This window comes from Ptychodera flava, chromosome 16 (assembly GCF_041260155.1).
Source record: "Ptychodera flava strain L36383 chromosome 16, AS_Pfla_20210202, whole genome shotgun sequence".
Classification (NCBI taxonomy): Eukaryota; Metazoa; Hemichordata; class Enteropneusta; family Ptychoderidae; genus Ptychodera; species Ptychodera flava.
In genome coordinates, this window is record NC_091943.1 from 169,325 (window position 1) to 193,616 (window position 24,292).

Sequence of the window (24,292 nt, forward strand, 5' to 3'; positions counted from 1 at the left end):
GTGCATTGTCTGTATGCAGTAAGGAGCAGTGATCTTTGCCACAGCTAGACTAAGTTTACTATTTGTAGGAGCATAGCACTTTCAACTAGGATCTGTGATTCAAAAACACTAAAAGAGCAACATACCAGAGTCTTTTACAACATAGATGTACTGTTTACATCACTTTATCACAGTAAAAACAACTTACAAATGATATGTTTGTTGGCGATCCACATCCCTCTCACTTCCCAACACAAACAGCCATTTGAGTAATAGGGCTATGGATCCACAGCAAATAACATTACCGCTTATACCAAGTATTTTGTCATGTCGTTCCTTTACCACAAGTCACCTCCCTTATTACTTTATTGCTTGATGAGTATTATAATTACAAATGAGCGATATTCAATTCAGGGATTTTATTTAAGGCGGGAAGCAAGTAAATATTCTCCTGGTGTTTCCCAGTCATTTCAGGGTACCAGGGTTGCCCTTTGTAAATGTATATCAATGCAATCAGATCAGGGGAAAAGAGAAATGTCACTGATGCAAATGTCAATGACAATGCTCCCCAAACTGGGTAAAAGCAAGTGCAAGTGCAAAATTGAATTGAAAAAAGAGATGTCATTTAGTACATTCAATTATATCGAGTGCATCCAATATAGCGATATAGATTGATAATAAATTATCCTTCTACTAGGATGAATGGTTACATAGTTAAAATAACTGAAGTCAAGCATTTAGGTTAATGTCACATACATGCAGTCACCATATGATGATGAATTTCACAGCTACAAATCGCAGTAAGGGTTATTCTGTTCACTCCCATACCCTGTAAAAACATCTCCACAACAGGTATTCAAACCATGAATTTGGGCCAAACCATGGGGGGGGGGGCAAAGGGTTAATGTAACATCCCTTCCTGAGGAGGGCTTTACCAACTGTTCTTGTAATTGCCAGATTGACTACAAAGATGTGATTTCCTTCTTTCTGTTTTTTTTTTTTCTTTTCTTCAGAGCATGGAGTGTGTCAGCTGACGCTTATGCAGACGAGCTATGCTTACTCATAGCTTGGTATTTTGTAAGCCACACACGCTTGTGTCAGTTGACTTGGACAACAGGTACTGCTTAGAGGCACTGTCAAAGGAGGGCAAGGGAAAACATCCTGTACCCAGCTCCTATCCGGTTTGATGCACGTGATCTGGCATGATTGGAACAGTCAGGCATTTAGTTTCCCTAGGCCCTAGTAATGCTGCAGATTAAGGCATAAAATACTGCGTGAGATACTCTATCCCCGGTATATGATATCATTAAGTGCGTTTATATAGGCAAGCGTAGTAGGCTTATGCTCACGGTAGTCAAACGTTCCCAGCTCTCAGGTCTCATTCTGAAATCAAGTTGGTAACTCTGTAAGGCCCTATCAGAAGGCAGAGCACAAAAAACGAGAAACTCAAAACCTATTCTGAAACACAGTTTCAGTTCCGGTCATTTCTGTCAGGCTGGTTGACATGACATCTCCGCGGAATACGGAGCAGGCACGCAATCTCTAGACTGACTGTAACTGCTTGGCACTAGATCATCTTGAAATTTACCTTGTATACCGTAGTAATGTGCTATTTACATGTATTGTGATAGTTCCATCAAAGACTTCATGATGCTTCGGTGCATTAGATTCAGGAGACTTTCGCTCGTCTTCTTCATCTGCCTGATGTCCCTCGTTTGGATGTTGGTGAGCATTGGAGAGACGGACTTTGATGCCCCACGCCCCAGGAACAATGTTCGGCTTTCAGGTCAGCAGAGGGACTTCTTATCGAACTACAAACACCTGGATGAGGATAATGATGAGGGCACGGAGTTTATACCCGGAATGAAGAACAAACACCCCGTCATCATCGCAGATCGAAATGACGCTCTCTTCAAAGAGGTTCCCACAGTCGACAAGAAGCGTGGATTTGCAAATCTGGATGAAATCTGGACGTTGGCAGGCGACTGGGTGAAGTCGCGGGAGATCTATCCACCAATAGCACCAGATTTGGGCACAGTGTTGCATGCGATGTCCACTGCTAAGGTCATCCATGCAGATGTTGGATACAAAGGCACACAGCTGAAACTTATGCTGACGTTGCAAGGTGGTCAGTACGTGGCATTTAAACCAATGAGGTAAGTGGAGCCTTGAGTGTAGGGGTAACAGGTCACTCTAGCATTATGGGTAATCTTAGAGGGTACTGTATGTGCATCTAATGTGTATTAAATACACCATCAATTATTAATCAAACGACCAAGATTTAATCCAAAAAGCATAGTAAAGTATTGTCTCTGATAACAATACATGTATTTCAATAATAAAGAGAAAATTTGACTGTACAGTGTACCAATATCAGATCAAGGGAAGTACATGTCGATCAACTGACGAAAAAATCCTGCAGTAAACCATAAACCTTTGAGAAAACTCTAGGCTCTGTGAGTTAACTAATGCTGATTCCGCATTTTAATCACATGGTCCATTTTTCACCTTTTTTTTTTTTTTTTTAAGTTAGGGCAAATAACACTCAGACAAGCCATTACACAACTTGTCTAGCCAAAAGTCTGTGTTAGTAGAATCAACAACCAGAAGTCAGCTTTTGAAAGGAAATACAATACTGCTATGTGTGTACCATGTGCAAATGACTACGAAACTTTGTTAGAACTTTTGACTCGGGGCTGTTCATGTTTAGTTTCGCAAATTCACATATGCATATATTTACATGCATCCTGCAATAGTGTAGGTGGAACTGTGCTCACGTTCTTACAGAAAGCTCTGAGGTGGGGGGGGGGGGGGAGATTTTACACTGTAACTGACACTACCCTTGAAGAAAATTTTTGCCCTAGACAAAAAAAGTCCTGTATCATTTAAAGTGGTCATGGTTTCACCGTATGAAGGGGCTGTTGTGTGAAATGTCAAGTCTTGGTTTTCGCGGTGATACAGGTGTCAAAACAACAAATCACAGATGCAGTGTACCTGAACGTACCATTGCTAAGAGGGGTGGGGGTGTCATTCTCCAAACACAACAATTGCCTTTGCACAATGTCAATGGACTCTTTATCTTCCCTTTTTTTAACTCCGCTGTCAGCGACACAGAGCTTATCAAATAGGTTGATTTTCCGTCGTCGTCCTTCGTCGTCTGTCGTCCGTCAATAATTGCCTTCTCCTCTGAAACCGCAAGTCCAATTGCTTTGAAATTTTATATGCAGCTCACTTGGGATGACCTCACTTCAGTTTGTTTAAATCATGGTGAAATTTGCATATTTGTATTTTGGGGGCATTTTTTGGTGTTTTTGGTAAAAAAATCCTCTTCTCTGAAACTGCTTGTCCGATTGCTTTGAAATTTGATAAGCATTTTACTTAGGGTGACTTCAGTCAGATTTGTTCAAATCGTGGTGAAATTTGCATATTTGTATTTTTAAGGCAATTTTTGTCATTTTTGGTAAAAAAATCTTTAAAAATCTTCAACTTCAAAACTACCAGTCAGATAGCTTTGATATTTGGTACATATGTCCCTAGGGATGATCTATTTCAGATTTGTTCAAATTGTGCAGAAATATGCAAATTTGCATTTTTAAAGCAATTTTTGCCAGTTTTGGTCAAAAAATGTATTTCTCTAAAAGTGCTGGTCTGATAGTTTTGAAATTTGGTATACAGGTTTCTATAGATGAACTAAGTAATATATATTGAATTTCTGATGAAATCTGTAATTTTGTATTTTTTGGGGCAATTTTTGCCACTTTTGGTCAAAAAAAGTGTATTTTCAAAAGTACTCATCTGATAGCTTTGAAACTTGGTATACAGGTTCCTACAGATGAACTCAATGATATTTATTGAAATTATGATGAAATCTGCAATTTTGTATTTTTGGGGCAATTTTTGCCACTTTTGGTCAAAAAATGTGTATTTCCAAAAGTACTCATCTGATAGCTGTGCAATTTGATATACAGGTTCCTACAGATCACCTTAATGAAATTATGATGAAATCTGCAATTTTGTAATTTTGGGGCAATTTTTGCCATTTTTGGTCAAAAAATGTGTTTCTCAAAAAGTACTCATCTGATAGCTTTGAAATTTGGTATACAGGTTTCTAGGGATGAGCTAAGTAATATATATTGAATTTCTGATGAAATCTGTAATTTTGTATTTTTGGGGAAATATTTGCCATTTTTGGTCAGAAATGTGTATTTCCAAAACTACTCATCTGATAGCTTTGAAATTTGGTATATAGGTTTCCATAGATGAACTAAATAATATTTATTGAAATTATGATGAAATCTGTAATTTTGAATTTTTGGGTCAATTATTTCCATTTTTGGTTGAAAAATGTATTTCTCAAAAAGTACTGGTCTAACAGCTTTGAAACTGGGTATACAGATTTCTATAGATGAATAAAATTTGATCATTTGAAATTATGATGAAATCTGCAAATTTTATTTTTTGGGGCAATTGTTGCCATTTTTGGTCAGAAAATTTTATTCTCCAAAAAACTACTCATCAGATAGCTTTGGTTGACATGTTCTTAGGGATGATCCGATGTGATATATTCAAAGTATGATGAAATCTTCGATTGTGTATTTTTGCAGCTATTTTAGCCACTTTTTTCTGGCCACTGCATTGAGCCATCAAAGATTTCCACCTTCTTCATCAACAAGTGTCAAAAATAGTTATTCTCTACATAAACACAGCGGAGCTATATCGGCCGCTAGGTCGCTTGTTTTATTTTAGACATAACTTCAGTTGCTATTTTTTTACCAATGACTTTCGCATCACTTGCAAGTTCTCCAACTGAATACCATACTGGAGTTCATTCATTCCATTTTTCTTATGAATGGATCGGATATGGTCTTATGGTTGGTAAGCAGCATTTCGGTCTAAAATATGGTTTTGAAAAGGGTTTAAACAGTTGCAACCATGCAAACTGACACTCTATAGGGCAAGTCAATGGCTTGAAGTTGTACAATTGCACTACACTAGGATTCATTTGTACTAACGGAGATGCAATATGCACACAACAGAAATTAACACCCTGGAGTCGGTGCCTTTCCAATGCACATACAGTTACCTGGCTAACAAACACAATATCCAAGCCAACATGTTTCACCAACATGTGGTATGTGTATGGACAGCAGAATCGAAATGTTTACGCAAATCTTGCTCAGCAGTCAGAAAGTTCCTGGCAAAGAAAACAAAACGGGAGTTAAAAGTTTAAATAAACTGTTTTAGGATGAATGCATTTAAAAATCCACTGGCAGTTGCTTGATGTAGTGTAATACATTGAACTTACATGAGTGCATTAGTTAACGCTACTTTCTCAAGGGGCTTTTGTAATGGTACACGGTAAACATACATTTATACATGCACAGTACACATCAACCAGATATAATCCTTGTATTCCGGCCTTCCGGTAATGGTTGAAAAATCATACAAAGCTCAGATGTCCATTGCCAATGATTCTTCTTCAGAAATGAACCAACTAATTATAGACAATGAACTTTTTTAATTTCAGCACTCGCACTATGAACTGAATTCTGGTAACTGATTTCCGGAAAAAATCAATCACTTAAATATTTTGACCTCAGTATACATTGTTGGCTCTCTAATAGCTTTCTCATCTACACAATGCATTGCATTGACAGAGCTACAATTTAGTACTTTGTATTTCACCAAACATGTACTACAAGAAAAATGAATAAAATAATGGCAGTATTATAAAAAGTTACAGTTAGTTTCATTTTAATAACAATACTGTAGGGCTAATGTGCTCTTGTACGCTCACATACCGGTACCGGTATATACTGAACCAATCAAGTAACTGTGACTGTGTACATGTACCTTAGTATAATATAAGTTGAGAAATCACACCTCTGAATATACCTATTTTGTTAATATACCTGCCATCTGCACTTCAGAGGAGTGCTGGGTCCTTTATCAAAAGTATATAGCCACTGCCCCTTCAGGGGACAACAGCTGTAGCTGTTGATAATACATGTAATTCCCATCAATTATGGGGCAAAAAATTAAATGAGAATATTTTTGTTCTTCTCCCTGACTTTGTTGAAATACCAGGTATTAGCCACACTTGCCCAGCTACATGTATCTATTCATGCAGATCCATATTATCTATATAGAACTGCTTCTTGAATCACAAGGGTTTCTGTAGAAATAAGTGAAATGCACACAATGAAATGGCTCTAGCAAAACATGAACCATGCTCCTTCAGCTTTTCAGCAAGTCACTGTCGTATGTGATGTGTTTATTGTTACACCAGGGAGAAAGTTGCATGAACAGAAGCATTTGTCAACATTGATCTGTCTGAGACTGATACAAATTTATATCATATGTGAAATCCAGGAGAGTGAATATTTGAAGCAGTTCATAGATGGTAAATGTTGCGAATTCCTTGTCAACGATAAAAATTATGCAATCAGAGGCCAAAGTAGAAAAAAGTCTGTCTGGACTGGAAATGGCCAGTGTTGTATGACCTTTGGCTCTTCAATTGGAGTGACCTTGGTAAAGGTTATATCCATGCACGTGTGTATTGGTATACTGATATGTAGTTCACAGTCATCACAAGCAAATGAAACCTTGGATTTCACACGGTCATCACACTTTGACCTACATGAACTCCAGAGGTCAAGCCACACCAGGTGACCTACAAACTGATTCTTTTGGGTTCTTTCTTTTTAGCACACTATCTTTAGAACTGCCCTCTCGAAGATATTATTTCAACTGTTGCATGTTTCATGAGGACCTCCCAGGGTGGCGTATGATGATTTTCAAATTCACAGATTTTACCCATGTTAACTATTTGACCTTTTTTAACTGGTCATTTTGGTCCCTAAGTATGATATCATTCATGCATGTGTCGGCATCGTGTATTCATGCTTTCCATCAGCTTATTGAAGCAGTGCAGCTACAATTGCTGCTATTAAAGTCTGTGTAAAAGACTTTTACCAAGCTAATTACAGGGAATTTTTGGAATATGTTAAGTGAAAATTATAAACTTTATTAATAATAGCTCAAGCTATACTTGCACATACTGTAAAAGATTACAGTACAGTGTACATCTATGCATGGCACATAAGCATTAAGATGGCATACACATGTACTAATATCTAATATTGGTTTACCCATATGAGTGAAATGTACAGTAATCATACATGCAATTTTGATTCTATCCACACTGTCATGCACAAATGGCTTTGGTATTTCACTAATTGCATCCCTGAAAACATGTTGTAACCTACCACAAGTTTAAATGCACCTTAAATTGTCTTTGTACACATAGCACACACCTTTCATGTATACAGATTGGCAAATTATATATAGCTTTTGGCTTTATTAGCGACAATACTGTAGTTTGATTGACTAAAGTGAAGAGATATGTGTACACATGCATGCAAACTGCATGAAACATTTCATTATAAGCGAATTCTTTTGTAGAAACTTATACATACACAGATACAGTATGTATTACCAGTAAAGCAAGACCATGCAAAATGTACCGTATAGCTTTACAATGATTTTGAAGTGTAATTAAAAAAAAATTAAACAATCTGCTCTTCTTTGCTCCTTACATGACATCTTCCATACAGTACCAGTATGCCACTTGTAGAACAACCTCGAGTCCTTAATTTCACCACCATGCTTCAGCCCGAACCCAATGTTGTCAATATTGAGTGTGGATTTGTTTGCAGCTATGCAATTAAGGTGAACAGGTTTAAATTCACATAAATTGAATAACTTTTTGTTCGATCATGGAGATAATGGTTCGACAAAACAAGTACATTTGTTCTCTGTATAGAGTTTGTTGAAATACACAGTACATTGTCAAATTGCATTAACCATGCAAGCACAACTCATTTTGTACAGTTTATTGTGATGTTATTTTTGACATCTGAAATGTAATCCAGACTGGAATTCAGTTGTCAACAAGAACATTGGATGCTGTACAAATACGGGGTATGTTTACTAGATGAACTTTAAATTTTGACATGATTTTTACAGCAAATTAACTTTTACACATACACAGTAAAAAAGCTGAAAAGTAAATCACAAGCTATGTGGAGCCTCATCATCAACTGATTTACAATCTCATATTTTCTCATCGTATTCACTTTTTTCCAGATATTCCAGAGACTACATAGTCAGTGGTTCTCCGTACGGAGGTTATGACAGACACAATGCAGAAATTGCGGCATTTCACTTAGACAGGTAAGTAACCTCACATATCATGGCTGGCAAACAACACATTTACATATTGTGTTCTTCTCAGGACACATTCAAGATTCCGTGTGTTTTTCAGCGTTTTCCTTTTATCCCATAGACCTGAATACTTTGTCCTTGTTTTCGAGGAGTTCTATTGAATCGCTGAAAACTGAAATAAAGTGCAAAAAGGTAGTACAAACATTGCTGTAAGTCCATAGCTGAGTGTGATGGTTTTCTGGCCTGTCTTTTATGCCCCATCACCACCTGATTGGTGCACAAGTTGCTTGTGCACATAATTTTACAACAATTCACATCCTATTTACAAGCTATCAACACTCCTTGATAGCCTAGTTATTTAGGGACTCGGAAAACATATGAAGTGCTTTCCGGCCTCAGCGGATGCTCACTCAATCAGCCACCCCCTCACATTCCTTAATTTAAATGTTTCAACCAATCTTGCACTGCAGTAGATAGCTAATCACAGCATCGCTACTGTCAAGTGCGTATAGCAGCTGTGGCCAGAAAGCATATGATTTTTGTTAAGCGTGTAGGTGCCGTCAGAAATCGCATCCCAACATGTATAGAAGATCGATTTTGCTGCAAAGAGGATTGAGGATAGCAGGTATTAATTTAGACACAGAGTGGAAGTCAGATACTGGTATACTGAATGAATTTGTGGTGCCTTTTTTATGAGAGAAACGTAGTCTCCAAAGTCAGTGTTACATGTGTATTGCTGCAATTTGGTTTCCTCAAATGTTCTAGCAATCAAAATTTAGTAAATGCACAATGTAAAATGTAGCCCTCCCTAAGGCCAAGAGTCACCCTCCCCAAGGGTAGGTTTGTAAAAATTTACCCTCCCCAATGTTCACGTGATGTCAATTGTCAGGTTTGCTCAAAGGTTTAAGGTAACTACATACCTTTTAGACACTTTCAGATTTTTATTTTTTTCTCAATTGAACACATCCCAAACCCCAATAAAGTATACATTTTCTGAAAGCCCTGATATAGAGCTATCCGACCAAGTACATACACGTTCATTATTTGCATAAGAGTCACGTGACAAGCGTTTTGCTGAACCTTCCAAAAAACGGTTATTCCCGCCTTATGCAAACACGCTGCAAGATTTTCGGTTAGAATTTCTTCATTGACAAGCCTTGACAATATCCTTCAAAACCATGTCTGCGATTTTTTCCCGGAGGCTCCATTCAAATTATATGGCGTGATAATTAAAATTCCTTGAAAAGCACCTTCATCTAACACCTTTAAGAGCACATTAAAAAAAAACAAAGCCATATAAAGAAAATCCCAGACATGGTTTTGAAGGATATTGTCAAGGCTTGTCAATGAAGAAATTCCAACCGGAAATCTTGCAGCGTGTTCGCATAAGGCGGGAAAAACCGGTTTTTGGAAGGTTCAGCAAAACGCTTGTCACGTGACTCTTATGCAAATAATGACCGTGTACTGTGCTTGGTCGGATAGCTCTATATCAGGGCTTTCAGAAAATGTATACTTTATTGGGGTTTGGGACGTGTTCAATTGAGAAAAAAATAAAAATCTGAAAGTGTCTAAAAGGTATGTAGCTACCTTAAATAATCACCATAACTGATTTTTGTGTGAATATTCAGAAAACTGCTGTGCTCTTTATTTATTTTGTGTGTGCGATCAAGTATACCAAGGACAAAGTAGTTGATTTGACCCATGGTATAGGAATACCTCTACCCCACTTATTAGTATTGACAGATGAAATGACCCTGCTTCATGAAAAGAAACATGGTCACTGACCGAGAATTGATATCTACGTTGTTACGTAATCTTAAAAATTTTCAGAAATGTTTCCAAGGTAAGGTTAATGACCTCAGCTTGTCTAGAAGAACAGAAACAGACAAATCACAACAGTTAATTGCTTATTAAGAACAAATACCTCAAGTAACTGGGCAGAATGTTAACAAAGATGTTTTCAACTTTAGTACTTGCATATTCAACACATTTAAATTCACCTAGAACTATATTCTTGTGCATTCCCATGCAGAAATTTCAAACAATTTACACTCAGGGATCATATGCACTGGTACATAATAATGTTAATCCTGAATTGTTGCCAAATTTTGCTTGTATTTATGACTTCAGGAAAAAGTTTGCAGTCAAGAAAATATAAATAAATGTGGTGATCTGATTTTTGTGTTTTCTCGAACACAAACTTCTCCAGCATACAATGCAGCCCAAAACCTATCCTTCAAGCTTCAGATTCTACAGATCCCAAAGCTTTAAAATGCAAGGATACATTATAGATTGACATGTTCGTTTTTTTGTATGTATGTATGTATGTATGTATGTATGTATGTATGTATGTATGTATGTATGTATGTATGTATGTATGTATGTATGTATGTCCAAACTTTACCAGGTAGTAAATTTGAGAGTTAAAGTTTACATAGAAGAATTTTGCTTAGGATGTATCCCCCCCCCCCCAGAACTTTTTCCCAGAATGCATTCCTGCTATGTTTAAAATATCTGTCCCCAAGGCGCACATGCTACCTTGATGACACTTTTACACTCAATTGTACAGTTTGATCACTTTAACAGTATCTTGTGCCTTTCTCCAAAAAGTATGGTCAATGACCCCCTCACTGTTCACAGACTTATAATATATGCATGTATATTGTTCAGACTAAACAAATTGCCAATCTTGGAAAGTCTCCCAAATGGCTCTGAGCTAACAGCCACAAGAATTGTCTCAATACATCGGATGTAACCAGAGCCGGAAGACTTCCTTTCACAGACTCACCGAGTTTGTTTTCCATGATGTGCCCTATAACCTGCCATTTCACCTGACCAGAACACTCTTGGCCTTTTTTTGAGGAATTCGGAAGGAAATATAGCATGTATATGATGACAAGTGGTCAGTCAGTTACACAAAGCACTTCAGAATCTGATTGACAACTCAAGGCATGATCCCTTTCACTGCACATTTTCAGCTTTTCCGGATGTTGAATGTAAACATTTTGTCAGTTTGGGCATTGATCTAAAGTTTTACGTACCTGATTCTTGAAAATTGTCAAATTGGTTGTAAAAAAATGTCTTTTGACCTAATGTACAATTGTTTTAGGAGTTTTGCCATTTTCAATCACGCACATGCACAGGGTAATGCTGTATTGATGTGTTGTCTATGAGTTTTTAAAGGCTCAAAGGTATGTACATGTTAATGGTGGAAAAATTGAAGTTCCAATTTGAACTTGCATATTCCAACAAACAGCTTGATTTGATTCAATTTTTTTGGCATTTACATCAGATACTGGTATGTGATCTACACATACCATTATTCAGTAATGGACAGGCTAACACCTGAATCAGGGCACTGGCACCTTCAAGGGTCCAAGAGAGTCCTCAAAAATATGCTACCAGTAGTGACAGGGGTAGATATTTCAATGTTAATTTGCTCTCTTAATAGTCCAGACTAAACAGTATTACTTCACTTCATCCCCCTCATCTGAATGACAAGAACTCCCGACAAGTGGGCAATGGATTGAGTTACTAATGGTTGACGTGATGAAATAACAGTTCACAATGCCTTGAATTACACGGTACGGCGACTCAAACAACCACTCCTGAAGCCAGAGCCTATAACAGAACCAGCTTGTGTTCTCCAGTCAGTGGGCAAGTTTTAAAATTAATTGCTGGTATGGCATGTTCACGTTCGGTACCTGCGTTTGTGTTATATTTGTACATACATGTACATATATACAGGTATGGTACCAGTAACGTTAGTTGGGCATGTGATATCGCTATTTTAAAGAATTGTAGCAAACATGTTATTGGCACACTCCAGAATACAGCTGAATTTGTGTTTCAGGCCTTGCATATACCAAAATACCCTAAATCTGGACTATTGCTAATACTTACCAGTTCATGCACAGTGTATTTGATATCAGCTTTACACCCATTTCCCCACGTGCAGTTTCACCCACCTTTGTTGAAAGCAATGTTGACGTACCACAGTCTACTGAAAGCTTTGCATTTTAAAAACGAACACATACTGCAGTTAATACTGGAAAGACAGCATGTTTAGCAAATCTACATATACCGGTATCATTGCTCCCCTCCATATATGTACCGGTACATGTACGGTAGTTTCGGTTGCTCTGCGGGACTCTCATCGGGCCACTCTTCACCGTTAATTCTCAGTAATGAGTGTGAATTAAGACTTTTATATCCTGGATCAGTTTTATCCTACTTGTCTGTAAGCTGATCCAAGACGTAAAAGTCATATATCCACACTCGTTACTGAAAATTTACTTTAAAAGCTACACGTACTTCAACATAACTGTAAAGCACAGTCCCTTGATCCACACATGTGCATGATTTGTGTGCAGGGACTGTGCTTGAAGCTATATTTTCTACAACTTTGTTTTAAAAACATCTAATTACATCATAGATCAGTTGCTCCCAGGATGCATCACCCTTGTCTTGTTTGTGTCACACCATCTTCCTCGGAGATTTTTGGATTGGATTTCCCCAGACTGTGTAGGGGCAGCCGGATGAGAGCCCCACAGAGCAGTCTTGGTAACCAAGACTACTCCTCAACTAGGGCTTCTCAAAACAGATAATTACTCATTGAAAGTATCAATACACCTACATGTAAATACATGTATATGTATATATAGAACCTGTCGTTTTGTTTCGAAAATTCAGAATGCCACAAATCATATTGATCAAGTCTGAGTACGAAACATTTCTTCACAGATCTCCAACAATTAAATTATACATCAGACAGTAAGCATTGCTTCTACATTCAAGTTTTACTGCTTCATAAAGTTCTTCATCTGCATTGTGTACAGTTTCGTTCGGGAACTCATATGAGCACTGAGTACTGCTCTTTTGCCTGTAAAGGTAAAATTTGTCATTGAGCATAGAATACAAAATTCAAAGGGATTATATTTCTATAAAGAATTTTTTGAGTTATTTATTTGCTTCTAGTAGTGTCTCAGAATGAATTCTGCCAAAAGCGATGTATGGCGTTGAATACACTGTTGAATACAGATACCAGAGGGTATATCAGTGTCAATGTATCCTATGCATGTACATGTGTTAGTGCTGTTACATCAATCATATTTCCAACGGACATGGGAGTTTTTGTCAACATAAGGGGGTATTACACTCCATGCAATGTTTTTCATCCCATATCATTTTTTGCAAAAATTACTTCTGTAATTTGTTAATCAAAGATTGAAATATTGGTACAGTTTACTCTTTAGCATGATGAACAGTTGTAAGTTTGGTCAGAAAGTGAGTGTATATTTGGGCAAATTTATGCAAATCACTCAATTGTCTGGCTCCTTTTTTCTCCCTTTTCAACATTTCAAAAGAATATAGTGCTACTCTCAGTGGCTAGCTTAAATTTTGTGAAGTTTTTAGATTTCATTCTTGAAATACTATAAAGCAAAATTCCAATTTTATTTGGCAAAGTTCTTACAATTACATTCAGAATAAGTATAATTTCAGTTTTGCATTGTGATTTTAATCACATTTTTTGAATGTCAGTCTTTCAATTCCTGTCATTTAAGAATGAGAATAGATAAAGCATAAATTATTGCATTCTATTTCGACATAAACTCTAGTTTCAAAAGAATCCACTGATTTATGAAATTTCATAAAGTAATGTCAAGTTTTTGCCGTAAGTTTTATTATTAAAACCAGAATTGAGGATTTTACCCCAAATGTACTGGTACACTCTTCATCCTTCAAGCAAACTATTACTGCCATACAAGACTCTGTGCTATTAGGAAACACTGTATGAGGGGATTTCATGTCACCTAAGATAAGAAATATTGGTGTGTGTTGGTTGCATGCACTCAGTCGGACACTGTACTTGTACATGCCTTGCTAGTTGAATCATTTCATTTGCAACCATACATGTACTGGTATGTATCTTGATGTTGCTGGTAACACAATTTTTGTAATTACTATCTCTGTATTGTGATCTGTCAGTGATGCAGAGTTCCATATTATCATATTACGAATTTTAAGGCTCTACGTCAATTCAATAATAGTTTATTATAATGAGAACGTCCTTCATGTAGCTTACATGTACCGTATATAATGTTGTTTGGTGCACTGGTATATCTGGGAATGTAGCATTCAGTGGCATAATCTTATCCGTAATTTGCTGTTCAACAAGGACGGCAATGGGAGTTTGAATTCCAAAGCGATAACTGCACAGCAGTCTATCCTACCCAATGATAGTGGTTTATATAGAAAATGCATACTTGCTGTAACTTATGGTGTCAATTAAGTGTCCTTGCTTAAACCACCTTTTAAGTTATATATAAACAAAAAAATTATGTCAAACAGAAGAAAAAATTTGAGTGTTCCTCTTATTAGTCCCACGGACACCGTCCGGGGGGACTTATAGGTTTGATCATGTCCGTGCGTGCGTCCGTGTGTGCGTGCGTGCGTGCGTATGTGCGTCCGTCGTGCGTCCGTCCGTTCACGCAGATATCTCAGAGATGCAAGGAGCGATTTCATTCAAACTTGGTACAAGGATTACTTCATATGTCATACAGATGCACGTCGATTTGTTTTGTGATAAGATCCAATATGGCCGCCAGGCGGCCATTTTATTACGATATTTTCATGTACAGAGCCATAACTCAGACATGTTTCAACCGATTTTATTCAATTTTCAAGTTGGTACAAGGACATTGACCAATATCATAGATATGCATGTCGATTTGTTTTGTGATACGATCCAATATGGCCGCCAGGCGGCCATTTTATTACAATTTTTTCATATACAGAGCCATAACTCAGACATGTTTCAACCGATTTTATTCAAAGTTGGTACAAGGACATTGACCAATGTCATAGATATGCACGTTGATTTGTTTTGTGACACAATCCAATATGGCCGCCAGGCGGCCATTTTATTACAATTTTTTCATGTACAGAGCCATAACTCAGACATGTTTCAACCAATTTTATTCAAAGTTGGTACAAAGACATTGACCAATGTCATAGATATGCAAGTCTATTTGTTTTGTGATACGATCCAGTATGGCCGCCTGGCGGCCATTTTATTACGATTTTTTCATGTACAGAGCCATAACTCAGACATGTTTGAACCGATTTTATTCAAAGTTGGTACAAGGACATTGACCGATATCATAGATATGCATGTCAATTTGTTTTGTGATACGATCCAGTATGGCCGCCAGGCGGCCATTTTGTTACAATTTTTTCATGTACAGAGCCATAACTCAGACATGTTTCAACCAATTTTATTCAAAGTTGGTACAAGGACATTGACCAATGTCATAGATATGCACGTCGATTTGTTTTGTGATACGATCCAATATGGCCGCCAGGGGGCCATTTTATTACAATTTTTTCATGTATAGAGCCAAAACTCAGGCATATCTCAACCGATTTTATTCCAAGTTGGTACAAGGACATTGACCTATGTCACACATATGTATGTCTATTTGTTATGTGATACGATCCAATATTGCCGCTAGGCAGCCATTTTATTACAATGTTTTCATGTACAGAGCCATAATACTCAGACATGTATCAAGCGAATTTATTCAAAGTTGGTACAAGGAGATGATACTGTCATACATGAGATGTCTAATATGCTATGTCAGTTGTTATGTGATACGAGCCAATATGGCTGCAGGCGGCCATTTTGTTACGATTTTTTCAGGTACAGAGCCATAATACTCAGGCATGTCTCAACCGATTTTATTCAAAGTTGGTACAAGGACATTAACCTATGTCATACATATGTAGGTCTTTCTTGTATGTAGGTCATTCTTGGCCATTGAGCGCTATCTGTATCAAAGTATTTTTATCACAGACCTAATTAATGAAGAGGACTCTATCCTCTCTGAGGACATGTAATCAAAGTACCCATTAACAAGTGGGGACTGTGTCATCAACGATGACTTATTTTGTGTCATTTTGCTGAATTTCATTTTGCTTAAAATATGATAAATTTCTGATATACCAGTAGATACAAGTTCCTTTGAATTCGTATCCTTTGAATTCCTGCCCTATACTTGGTATTTGTTGATATCAAATGCGTGCTTTGCCATTGCCATCCATCACAACACTGCAAATGTACCTTCTGTATTGCAGAGGTTAATACTTCATCACAATTCCAAAAAATATCCAGTAAAGCTTTCTTGCTCTCTCTGAACTTTTCCCAGAGGATGAAAACAAAGCAAATTGCAAACCCTCGACATGTCAGTTGAACTTGAAGGGTATCCTTTTCACTTGGCTGTCTGCCTGTGCACTCCAGCCTGTAGCAAAACATGAATGCCATCGACAGTAAATGCAACCAGACATGTCTCAACTGTCAATGCCATGACTTTCACACCATTAGCAAATATCAACAAGGCCAGTTGACCATTGCTGTGCTGTACTAAGATAGCACTAAAAGTCTGTTCGAGGACAAGTTCATTTCTGCAAGTTGTGTGTCTATTTTTTGTTTATCCGTTATTTGTGCTGTATAGTGATATACTTCGAGGGTCAGTTGCTGGAACTCTTGATAATTTTTTTTTTTATGTAAACCACAGGTTTTTGGTCTATTCCCAAAAGCATGTTGACATATATGTATACAGTATTTAGTTTGTCAACTCAGCCTGTGTATACACGTAGACTGCATTAACTGTTATTGTTTAAATGTGAATGCTAGTCATGACTGCAATATCAACAATTACATTCATGCACTTTCCTAGCCTAGAATCCTATTCCGTCCGCTTGCCTCCGTACCTCCGTCCCACTACCGTCGGTAGTGGGACGGAGGTACGGAGGCAAGTGGACGGAATAGGATTCTAGGCTTGCACTTTCCAGATACTGTATACACGTTGTGTTGACAAGCTGGATAGTGGATGTTTCAACATACTTTAGGGAGTGGAATGAGAATAAGAATGTGAAGTTGACAGATAAAACAAAAATTAGGAAAAATTGAAACTTTCAGCTACTGTCTCTTTTATTTACAATACATAATACTTCCATAAAGACTTTGTTAGAAAAATTATGGAGTAAAGATGTGCAGTAGTTAACATTTTGCAACTGTAGGTTGTTAAATTGTTGTAGATGGCAAAGATTGGTCTGCCTGACTATTAAACTTTTTGGTTGAAAGAGAGTTGTTCAGCAAGTGTGCATAAATGTAATTTTGATCACTGATAATGCACACATATATAGTCAGTCTGAAATACATTGTACATATGACACACTGATTTACTCCGTGTACATCAAACTTATTTGATAAAGGCTGAAACAGAAGCATGTCTGTGGTACACAAGGCTGTTACTTAAGCTCTACTTTGATTGCATTACAAATACATGTAGCCCAATAGATCCCTTGGGTAGTCTCAAATTCTTGCCTTTGGCTGAAAAGCCATACATAGTAACTATCTAAGATACAAAGGTCTAACCACAAGGTTGAGATTTTTGCACTCTCTTCAGAAACAGAAAATGTTATGTGACTGACAGAAATCAATCACACACTGTGAAATCTATTCGTAGGCTTTACAGCATGCATGCATGCATGTCCAATTTCATGGCAAGTCTTTGCAGAAGAAGGCCATTGAAAAGCATCTTGAACACTATTAGCTGTGAAGAGGCGAGGTACCCTGGCGCAACCACCATGCTTTGATCAGGGGTCATTGCTACAGGACCGCTGCAAGCCAAAAAATAGCGTTATTGGTAGTTCATTGCAACACTGATCAGTGTCTTTGAATTTACGTATTACGCTGAATTACATTTGAGGGCACAAGTTCTCAATTTAAGAGGAAACCGTAGACAGCTCACAGAAAATATTAGCAGGATTAGAAGACGAGTCATCAATAGTGATAAAGCAAGTACCGGTACAGGTTGATTTATTCAAAGATTAACGTGTTTCATTGTTTTGTGAGCTAAGGCAGTGACGCCAGACCAGAAAGCTAGCGTGGTTGCTCACAGCATTCCTGTGCCAATGACCCCTTACTGGAGCACAATCTCTATGCTGTAGCACGTACTGCTAGTGTATTCACAGCTAGAGCGTAATTTGGTTTAATGCGTAAAAGATTTTTGTCCTTCACTTCCCAACTTTTGATTTTCTGCAAACTTTGTAGAATGCAAAATACCAAGCCAAGAAAACTGTTGCAACTTGAAACTTATATACTGTTCCAAATATTGAGCAGAGCTGGTGGATGTACGTTTTCATCCAGTTGAACACTCTTCACAATTATTGGTCGCTGTTTGAATACTGCTTAAAGGAAATATAATGCTATCGCTATTGACAATATTTTTCACAAGTTTTTTTTAAAAGTTTATCTTATTCGTTCCCTTACAAATATGATAAACATACAATGTAATTGCCTTGGCAACACTTTGCATTGTGTTCAATGTGTAGTGTTATTGTTGACCAATGAATTGAAATCTGAACTAAAATTCACTCATCATCAATTGCATAGGATATTACACAGATACCATGAAGGCCATGCTGACAAGTTGACCAATGGACATTTTAAAATGATTTGCAGATTGGAAAAAGAAAGCAGACAGCACGGAAATACTGAAAAATACATCACAAGTTGCAACTTCACCTTTCAGTGCACTGTGTGTATACAGTATGCAGGCTGGCCTAAGATTCTCTAAATTTAAGAAAAGTTGTTCCTGAAAATTTGAGAAACAGAAAATGGCCATAAAAATTAAAAATAGTATATGTTCATGTTCTCCTATCTGATGCAGTTTATGTAATGGTACTACTACCAGGAACAAAATAAGAAATTATGCATATACAAATAATGCTTGTTTTGACACATTGTAGGCCATCTGCTCTGTTATTCTTCATATACCGGTATAAAATGTGCCGTAATTTGATGATGCTAATGAATCATGTGAATGCACCAATCTGCTATCTGTCGAGATCTGTCTGTAAAACAGCAAAACAAATTTCTGTAGTTTTACATTGAGGCTATGTGGTACAGCAAATATTGCATGTATTGAAATTTTGTTTTTAGAGCGGTTTCTTTAGAAAATTTGGCTCGCACTTCACATGACCAGTATTGGCACTTTTTGTTGTCTTGAGTTCCACTGTCATAGCAGAGTATGTGCGTTGCATATCTCTTTGGCTGTGTCAATACTCATTTCTTGGAACTGAATTTCCTTTTCGAGTTCAATGAGTCGCAGTACTGTCACTCAATTCTAAAATCTTCTTTTGCCTTTGTGCATGACCAAAAAAGTAAAAGACACTGTCACAATACAAGTTATTTCCATGCTATTGTAATACCTTTCTGTACAGGCAGGTACACTATACACTCCATTTGGGTCAATTTGCTCCATATTTAGCTTGCCTTGTGACTCATTCTAGATATATTGTGCATCTGTCCCCAAAGCTGTATATCAACCTGCTCTGAGGGTTATTGCCTAATTTCATCTTCATTGACACAATGGTGAGCTGTAATAGTGTTGTAAATTATGTACAAACCCCATATTTCTGTCAGAGATGCAGCTACCATTAGAATATATGGTAGTTGTGTCACTTCATAAAGCAAGTGTTGTAACTTACAAAAGGGCACGCTTAGGTTGAATAGCTAAATTTTAAATGTATATAGCATGGTGCATTTAGTCACACTGTGCAAATGCACAGTAAAAACAGAGATGATAAAAGTGGCATATTATTGTACATAAAATGGTCAAATATCCCAGCAGAGTGTGACAAATCTCCACGACAGCTAGTTATTACTTAGTGTAGTATAATTGCAGATAATGCAGTCCTATTGTAATAAAATGACACACTTACACACTGTTTCATAAGAGCCAACTGGCAGTTTTCCATGCAATGTGAATTTGACATTAGTGTACTTCATACAATTTGACAATTTCAAATTGAAATTATTTTTTTATGGCCAAAGTATAAGGGTTTTTACAATTAAAAGCATGTGGCAAGGTTCCTATGTTATCTATTGTTACTTTGTCAAGCAACAGGGTAACAACAATTCCAGGCAGATCTTTCTGCAAGTAGTGCATTGGCCACTTCACCACTACCCTGGGATTGTAAATATTTAAAATAGTCTTGACAGAAGAAAAACAGACTGTGATCCAGTGTTTTGACATATTCAAGTCAAAAGACTGTAGTTGGCCAGTCACCAAATGTGTGTGTGTAGTAGTAGCATGTTGATATCTAAATTTCACAACTACCGGTACAGATAAGTGCAGAGACACAGATACAAATAGTCACATCACAAATCGGGGTTATCAATTAAAAGAACTCCTTCCATCAGTGTTACTACAGCATGCTTCTCATCCAAGCACTCTACCAGGTGACAATGTTGACCCATGCACCTTTTTCACAAACCTTTTATCAACCTATTTGCGCAACTGTGAAACCAAGTTTCGCCACCCATTTTGCAAAGTATGTTGACCATGTGTATATACCGGTAGGTAAGTACAGTGGGAATTAACACACAGCACAGTGGCATCTGTAAGCAAAGATTGAGCTTCTTGCTTTGTTCAGTAGGACTGATAGACCTTTTGATACCATCAGTTTTGATTGGATACCAGTATAGAGTGGTGTATGTCCATATGGTTTATTCATCTTCACATACACTTGCACACATTCTGGTACAAGTCCATTTGTGTCTCTAGTACATGTGTAACATGCATGGAATTCCTCTGACGTTATCTGAAAGAGGTTTGTTCTGCCAAAAGTGCTCTAAATACCAACTGTATCTGACAAATTGACGTCATACACAGCCTGGCATTATGCAGCTTCTCAAGGGGCTTACACAGATAAAACCACATACCCTAGAGGAACTCTGCCAGTGCTTCCAAGATTGCCAACTAAGACTTCAAGGGCACCAGTATAGCATTTATTTACTTAAACGCAAAATAAATTAAGTAGTGTTATCAAGTATGCAAATCACTATGCTTTAGGGAGTAGAACAAAGAAGGTGCAACTGACTTACAAAAAAATATAGTCAAAATATCATCAAATTTATGGCAACTACATGTAGCCCCTTTAAGTCTGCCTACTGTAATTATGTGCAAACATTGCTCTGGACATTTCTCCATTCTTTGATACGACAAGTACTAGTTGATCATTATGCAATCATGTCTGTGCTGAAGACATCCAAAACATCTTACAAGTTTCAGTTCAGAAACAACAACAGCTTACATATCTATGCTTCAAAGGGAGACTGGTGATGGAACAACTCCACACCACCCAAACTTTGGAACAATGCTATCATTGGTTGAACCCACATACTTTTCTTACACAGAAATGACCAACCACTTCATGTTGAACAATTTGATTGTGATGTAGCCATTAAACAGAGACATACTATTGGTGATGGGTTGTCAATGATCGTGTATCTACCCAATATGCCCACTCAGAAGTCAAAGGTACAATATGTGTAGTTCAGGACCCTCCATGAATAAACTATATTTGTTGATAGTCCTGGTAAAATAGGTTGTCCCACACAGGGGAACATGTATATCCTTCGGTTTGGTCAGGAGATGAGGAGAATGTTTACAAAACAGTCTCCGTATGATATCCACATTAATTGACAGATCTATCACTTTGTCAAATCAGGACATCTGGTCTGTGAGGCCACTAAACATGTTTAAGTTGCCTTTGAGTCAATATGCTAGCAAAGCAAAGCTTTCCTCTGTGAAAGGTCTTTCCCATGCTGTCTTAGTAAAAGCAAACATACCATACTACTAAATTGCTATCAGTGACCTGTGAAAGAGATGGAACAAAATGACCTCGTAAAAGTTAAGTTTTGACATTACAAGAAGTTGACAGGACCCTACTGCCATCAGTAGATACAAAACATAAGAAATTTCTGGTATAATTGTATCATGTAGCAGAAATATAAGAAGTATCCTAATACAGATACAGACCATGAATAAATCATGATAGAATGTACTGCAAATAAGAATGTAATACATGTAGGTGTAACAATACAATACAATACAATACAATACTTTAATTTATTAATCTCCACCGAGAAATTACAATGTCTGCTTCAAAATAATCCAGCAACTAACAAAGTAGTCAAGTGCATTTAAACACAAATATGAAATGTGAAAAAAACAAACTTGCTTAAAAATCTGTCCTGCTTGATTTAACATTTTAATCGAAAATTAGCTCTTTTGTTTAAAATGCTGCATTCATGCAAAGGGCACTCTAAATCTATCACTTCTTTCAATAGGACGACTATCAAATTCTTTGTATAATGTATGTGTCGCATCATGAGGATGGCATTTCTCATATGCTTTGGTGTGTTCTCCAATATTATGATCGAGCTTGAATGTTTTACTCACTGAAATCCTAGTGTAGATGACTTTTCCATCAAACCTTCTGGACTTCTATCAGTCACATTTGTAAATGCATACATCTATAATCATATTTCAAAAGATCTCACTGAGGTAGCCCAATAAAACTGAAGATCACTTGGCCCAGGCTTAGCCATAATTTAAACACAATCCTACAGGGTATGAGTGTTTGTAAAGGCATGTACCCGCAGAAAAGTATTAATTAGCAATACAGTACATGAATAAAGAGAGACCGTTCTTCAGAGGTGCCCAGTAACACTCACCAGGCATAGGTTCATCGCTGTTGCTTTTAGTTGGTTGATCTGACCTTTGTATAGATTAATGAGATCAATGTAAAGAGGGTGTATACTGCACATTATAAGCAATCAAAATTACCAGCATATATGCCAAGTTTTGAGAATAGTGTGCAGATAAGTGTTATGAATAGGCACCCTGTGGTCAATTTTTTTTCGAACAGGGATTAAGTCATCATCATCAGGTGGCCATGGAAGGGGATGAAGTTTTCATTGAAGTTTGTACATCTGTCCATTGAAGAGGAAACTTTAAATGGGAAAATGGCCATGCAGCCAAAGTCAGTGAATAGAGCGTTAGTTTGTCAGGCTTCTGACTGACAATGAACACGGTGAATAGCAAAGGTTGAAATGACACCCCTCTGAAGCTCGCCACTGTGAAATATTGTCCAGATGTCACATGCAATGTCTCCAAGGTTCAAATGTCATGCAGTGCATTCTTCCAAAGACAAGTATTTTTGACAGGCATCTGCTCAGTCGGCAAGAAGACGGGGCACAGCATTGAAAATAGCACATACTACTATTACATAACTATTCACAGGATAGACCTGGGAATTGAATGAGACAAAGATGCCAAATAAGACATCTGTACATCTCTATCTCCTTGTCACGTTTGAGTACGGTCATTCAACTCATGCTTCAATTTGATTGGCCATTTTAAACTAATTTAAAAAAGCCCTACAAGTGCCCTGCAAATTTAACGCAGCCATGCATGTAATGAATGCAGAGCATATAACATGTGTTCACACACCGTAAAAAGCACTTTGTTTGGCAGGCTAAGATAACTTGGTCATGCATCGCCACAGATCAGCAGCTTTAATTGATATTGTGGCATTTTTAAGGCCTCATACCATGCCCATAAATCTGTGCAGTATGTAATGATGCCTATGAGAGTGTATAAATGCTTGAAACTGACACAATATTTATATAACTGTATGCACATTGTGTGAGTATCGTTCAAGTACTGTATGCAAGTCAAATGATAATGACTGTTAACCTGTTCACCCCAGTTCTCTGTAAAAAAGTCCACTCTCACTATCAACAACAATGGATTCAGGCTGAACCATGGTGGTGAGAAGGTGAAATGATGAACAAGATTAGGCATGGTACCATTAAGGTAGAACAAACCTTGAAACAGTAAGACTTCAACTTTTACTCGAACTTTCCACAAGGAAACTTTCAACCATTCTCTTTCAAAATCAAGAATAAAAATTGGGGGTCTCCTTGCAAATTTTGATACTGGTGAAACGAATTTACTGACAACCATAAATTCAAAATGGCTGCCACCCCTGTGTTGTTAACTCCATAGGAAAAAAATAAATTTTCGAGTTTTGAAAAATTAAGACTCTGAAAGTTTCTTTTAATACGTCAAAGGACCTTCCAAAAGGAAACCATCCAAGCAGTAGACCAGAAAAGTACTGAGAAAATAAGAGAGTCTGAATATCTGTCCCCGAGGCACGTCCTACCTTA

At 37.3% G+C, this 24,292-nt stretch overlaps 1 protein-coding gene across 1 annotated transcript in view; it reads left to right on the forward strand.

Moving 5' to 3' along the window:
- The window catches only part of LOC139152434 (glycosaminoglycan xylosylkinase-like), a 54,780-nt gene that overhangs the window by 9,370 nt on the left and 21,118 nt on the right, over positions 1-24,292 (forward strand). Inside the window, exons 2-3 of the mRNA XM_070725540.1 lie at positions 993-2,135; positions 8,128-8,214. Of these exons, the coding sequence (XP_070581641.1) occupies positions 1,597-2,135; positions 8,128-8,214 (626 nt within the window). The 5' untranslated portion in view covers positions 993-1,596. The remainder of the gene's footprint in view (positions 1-992; positions 2,136-8,127; positions 8,215-24,292) is intronic.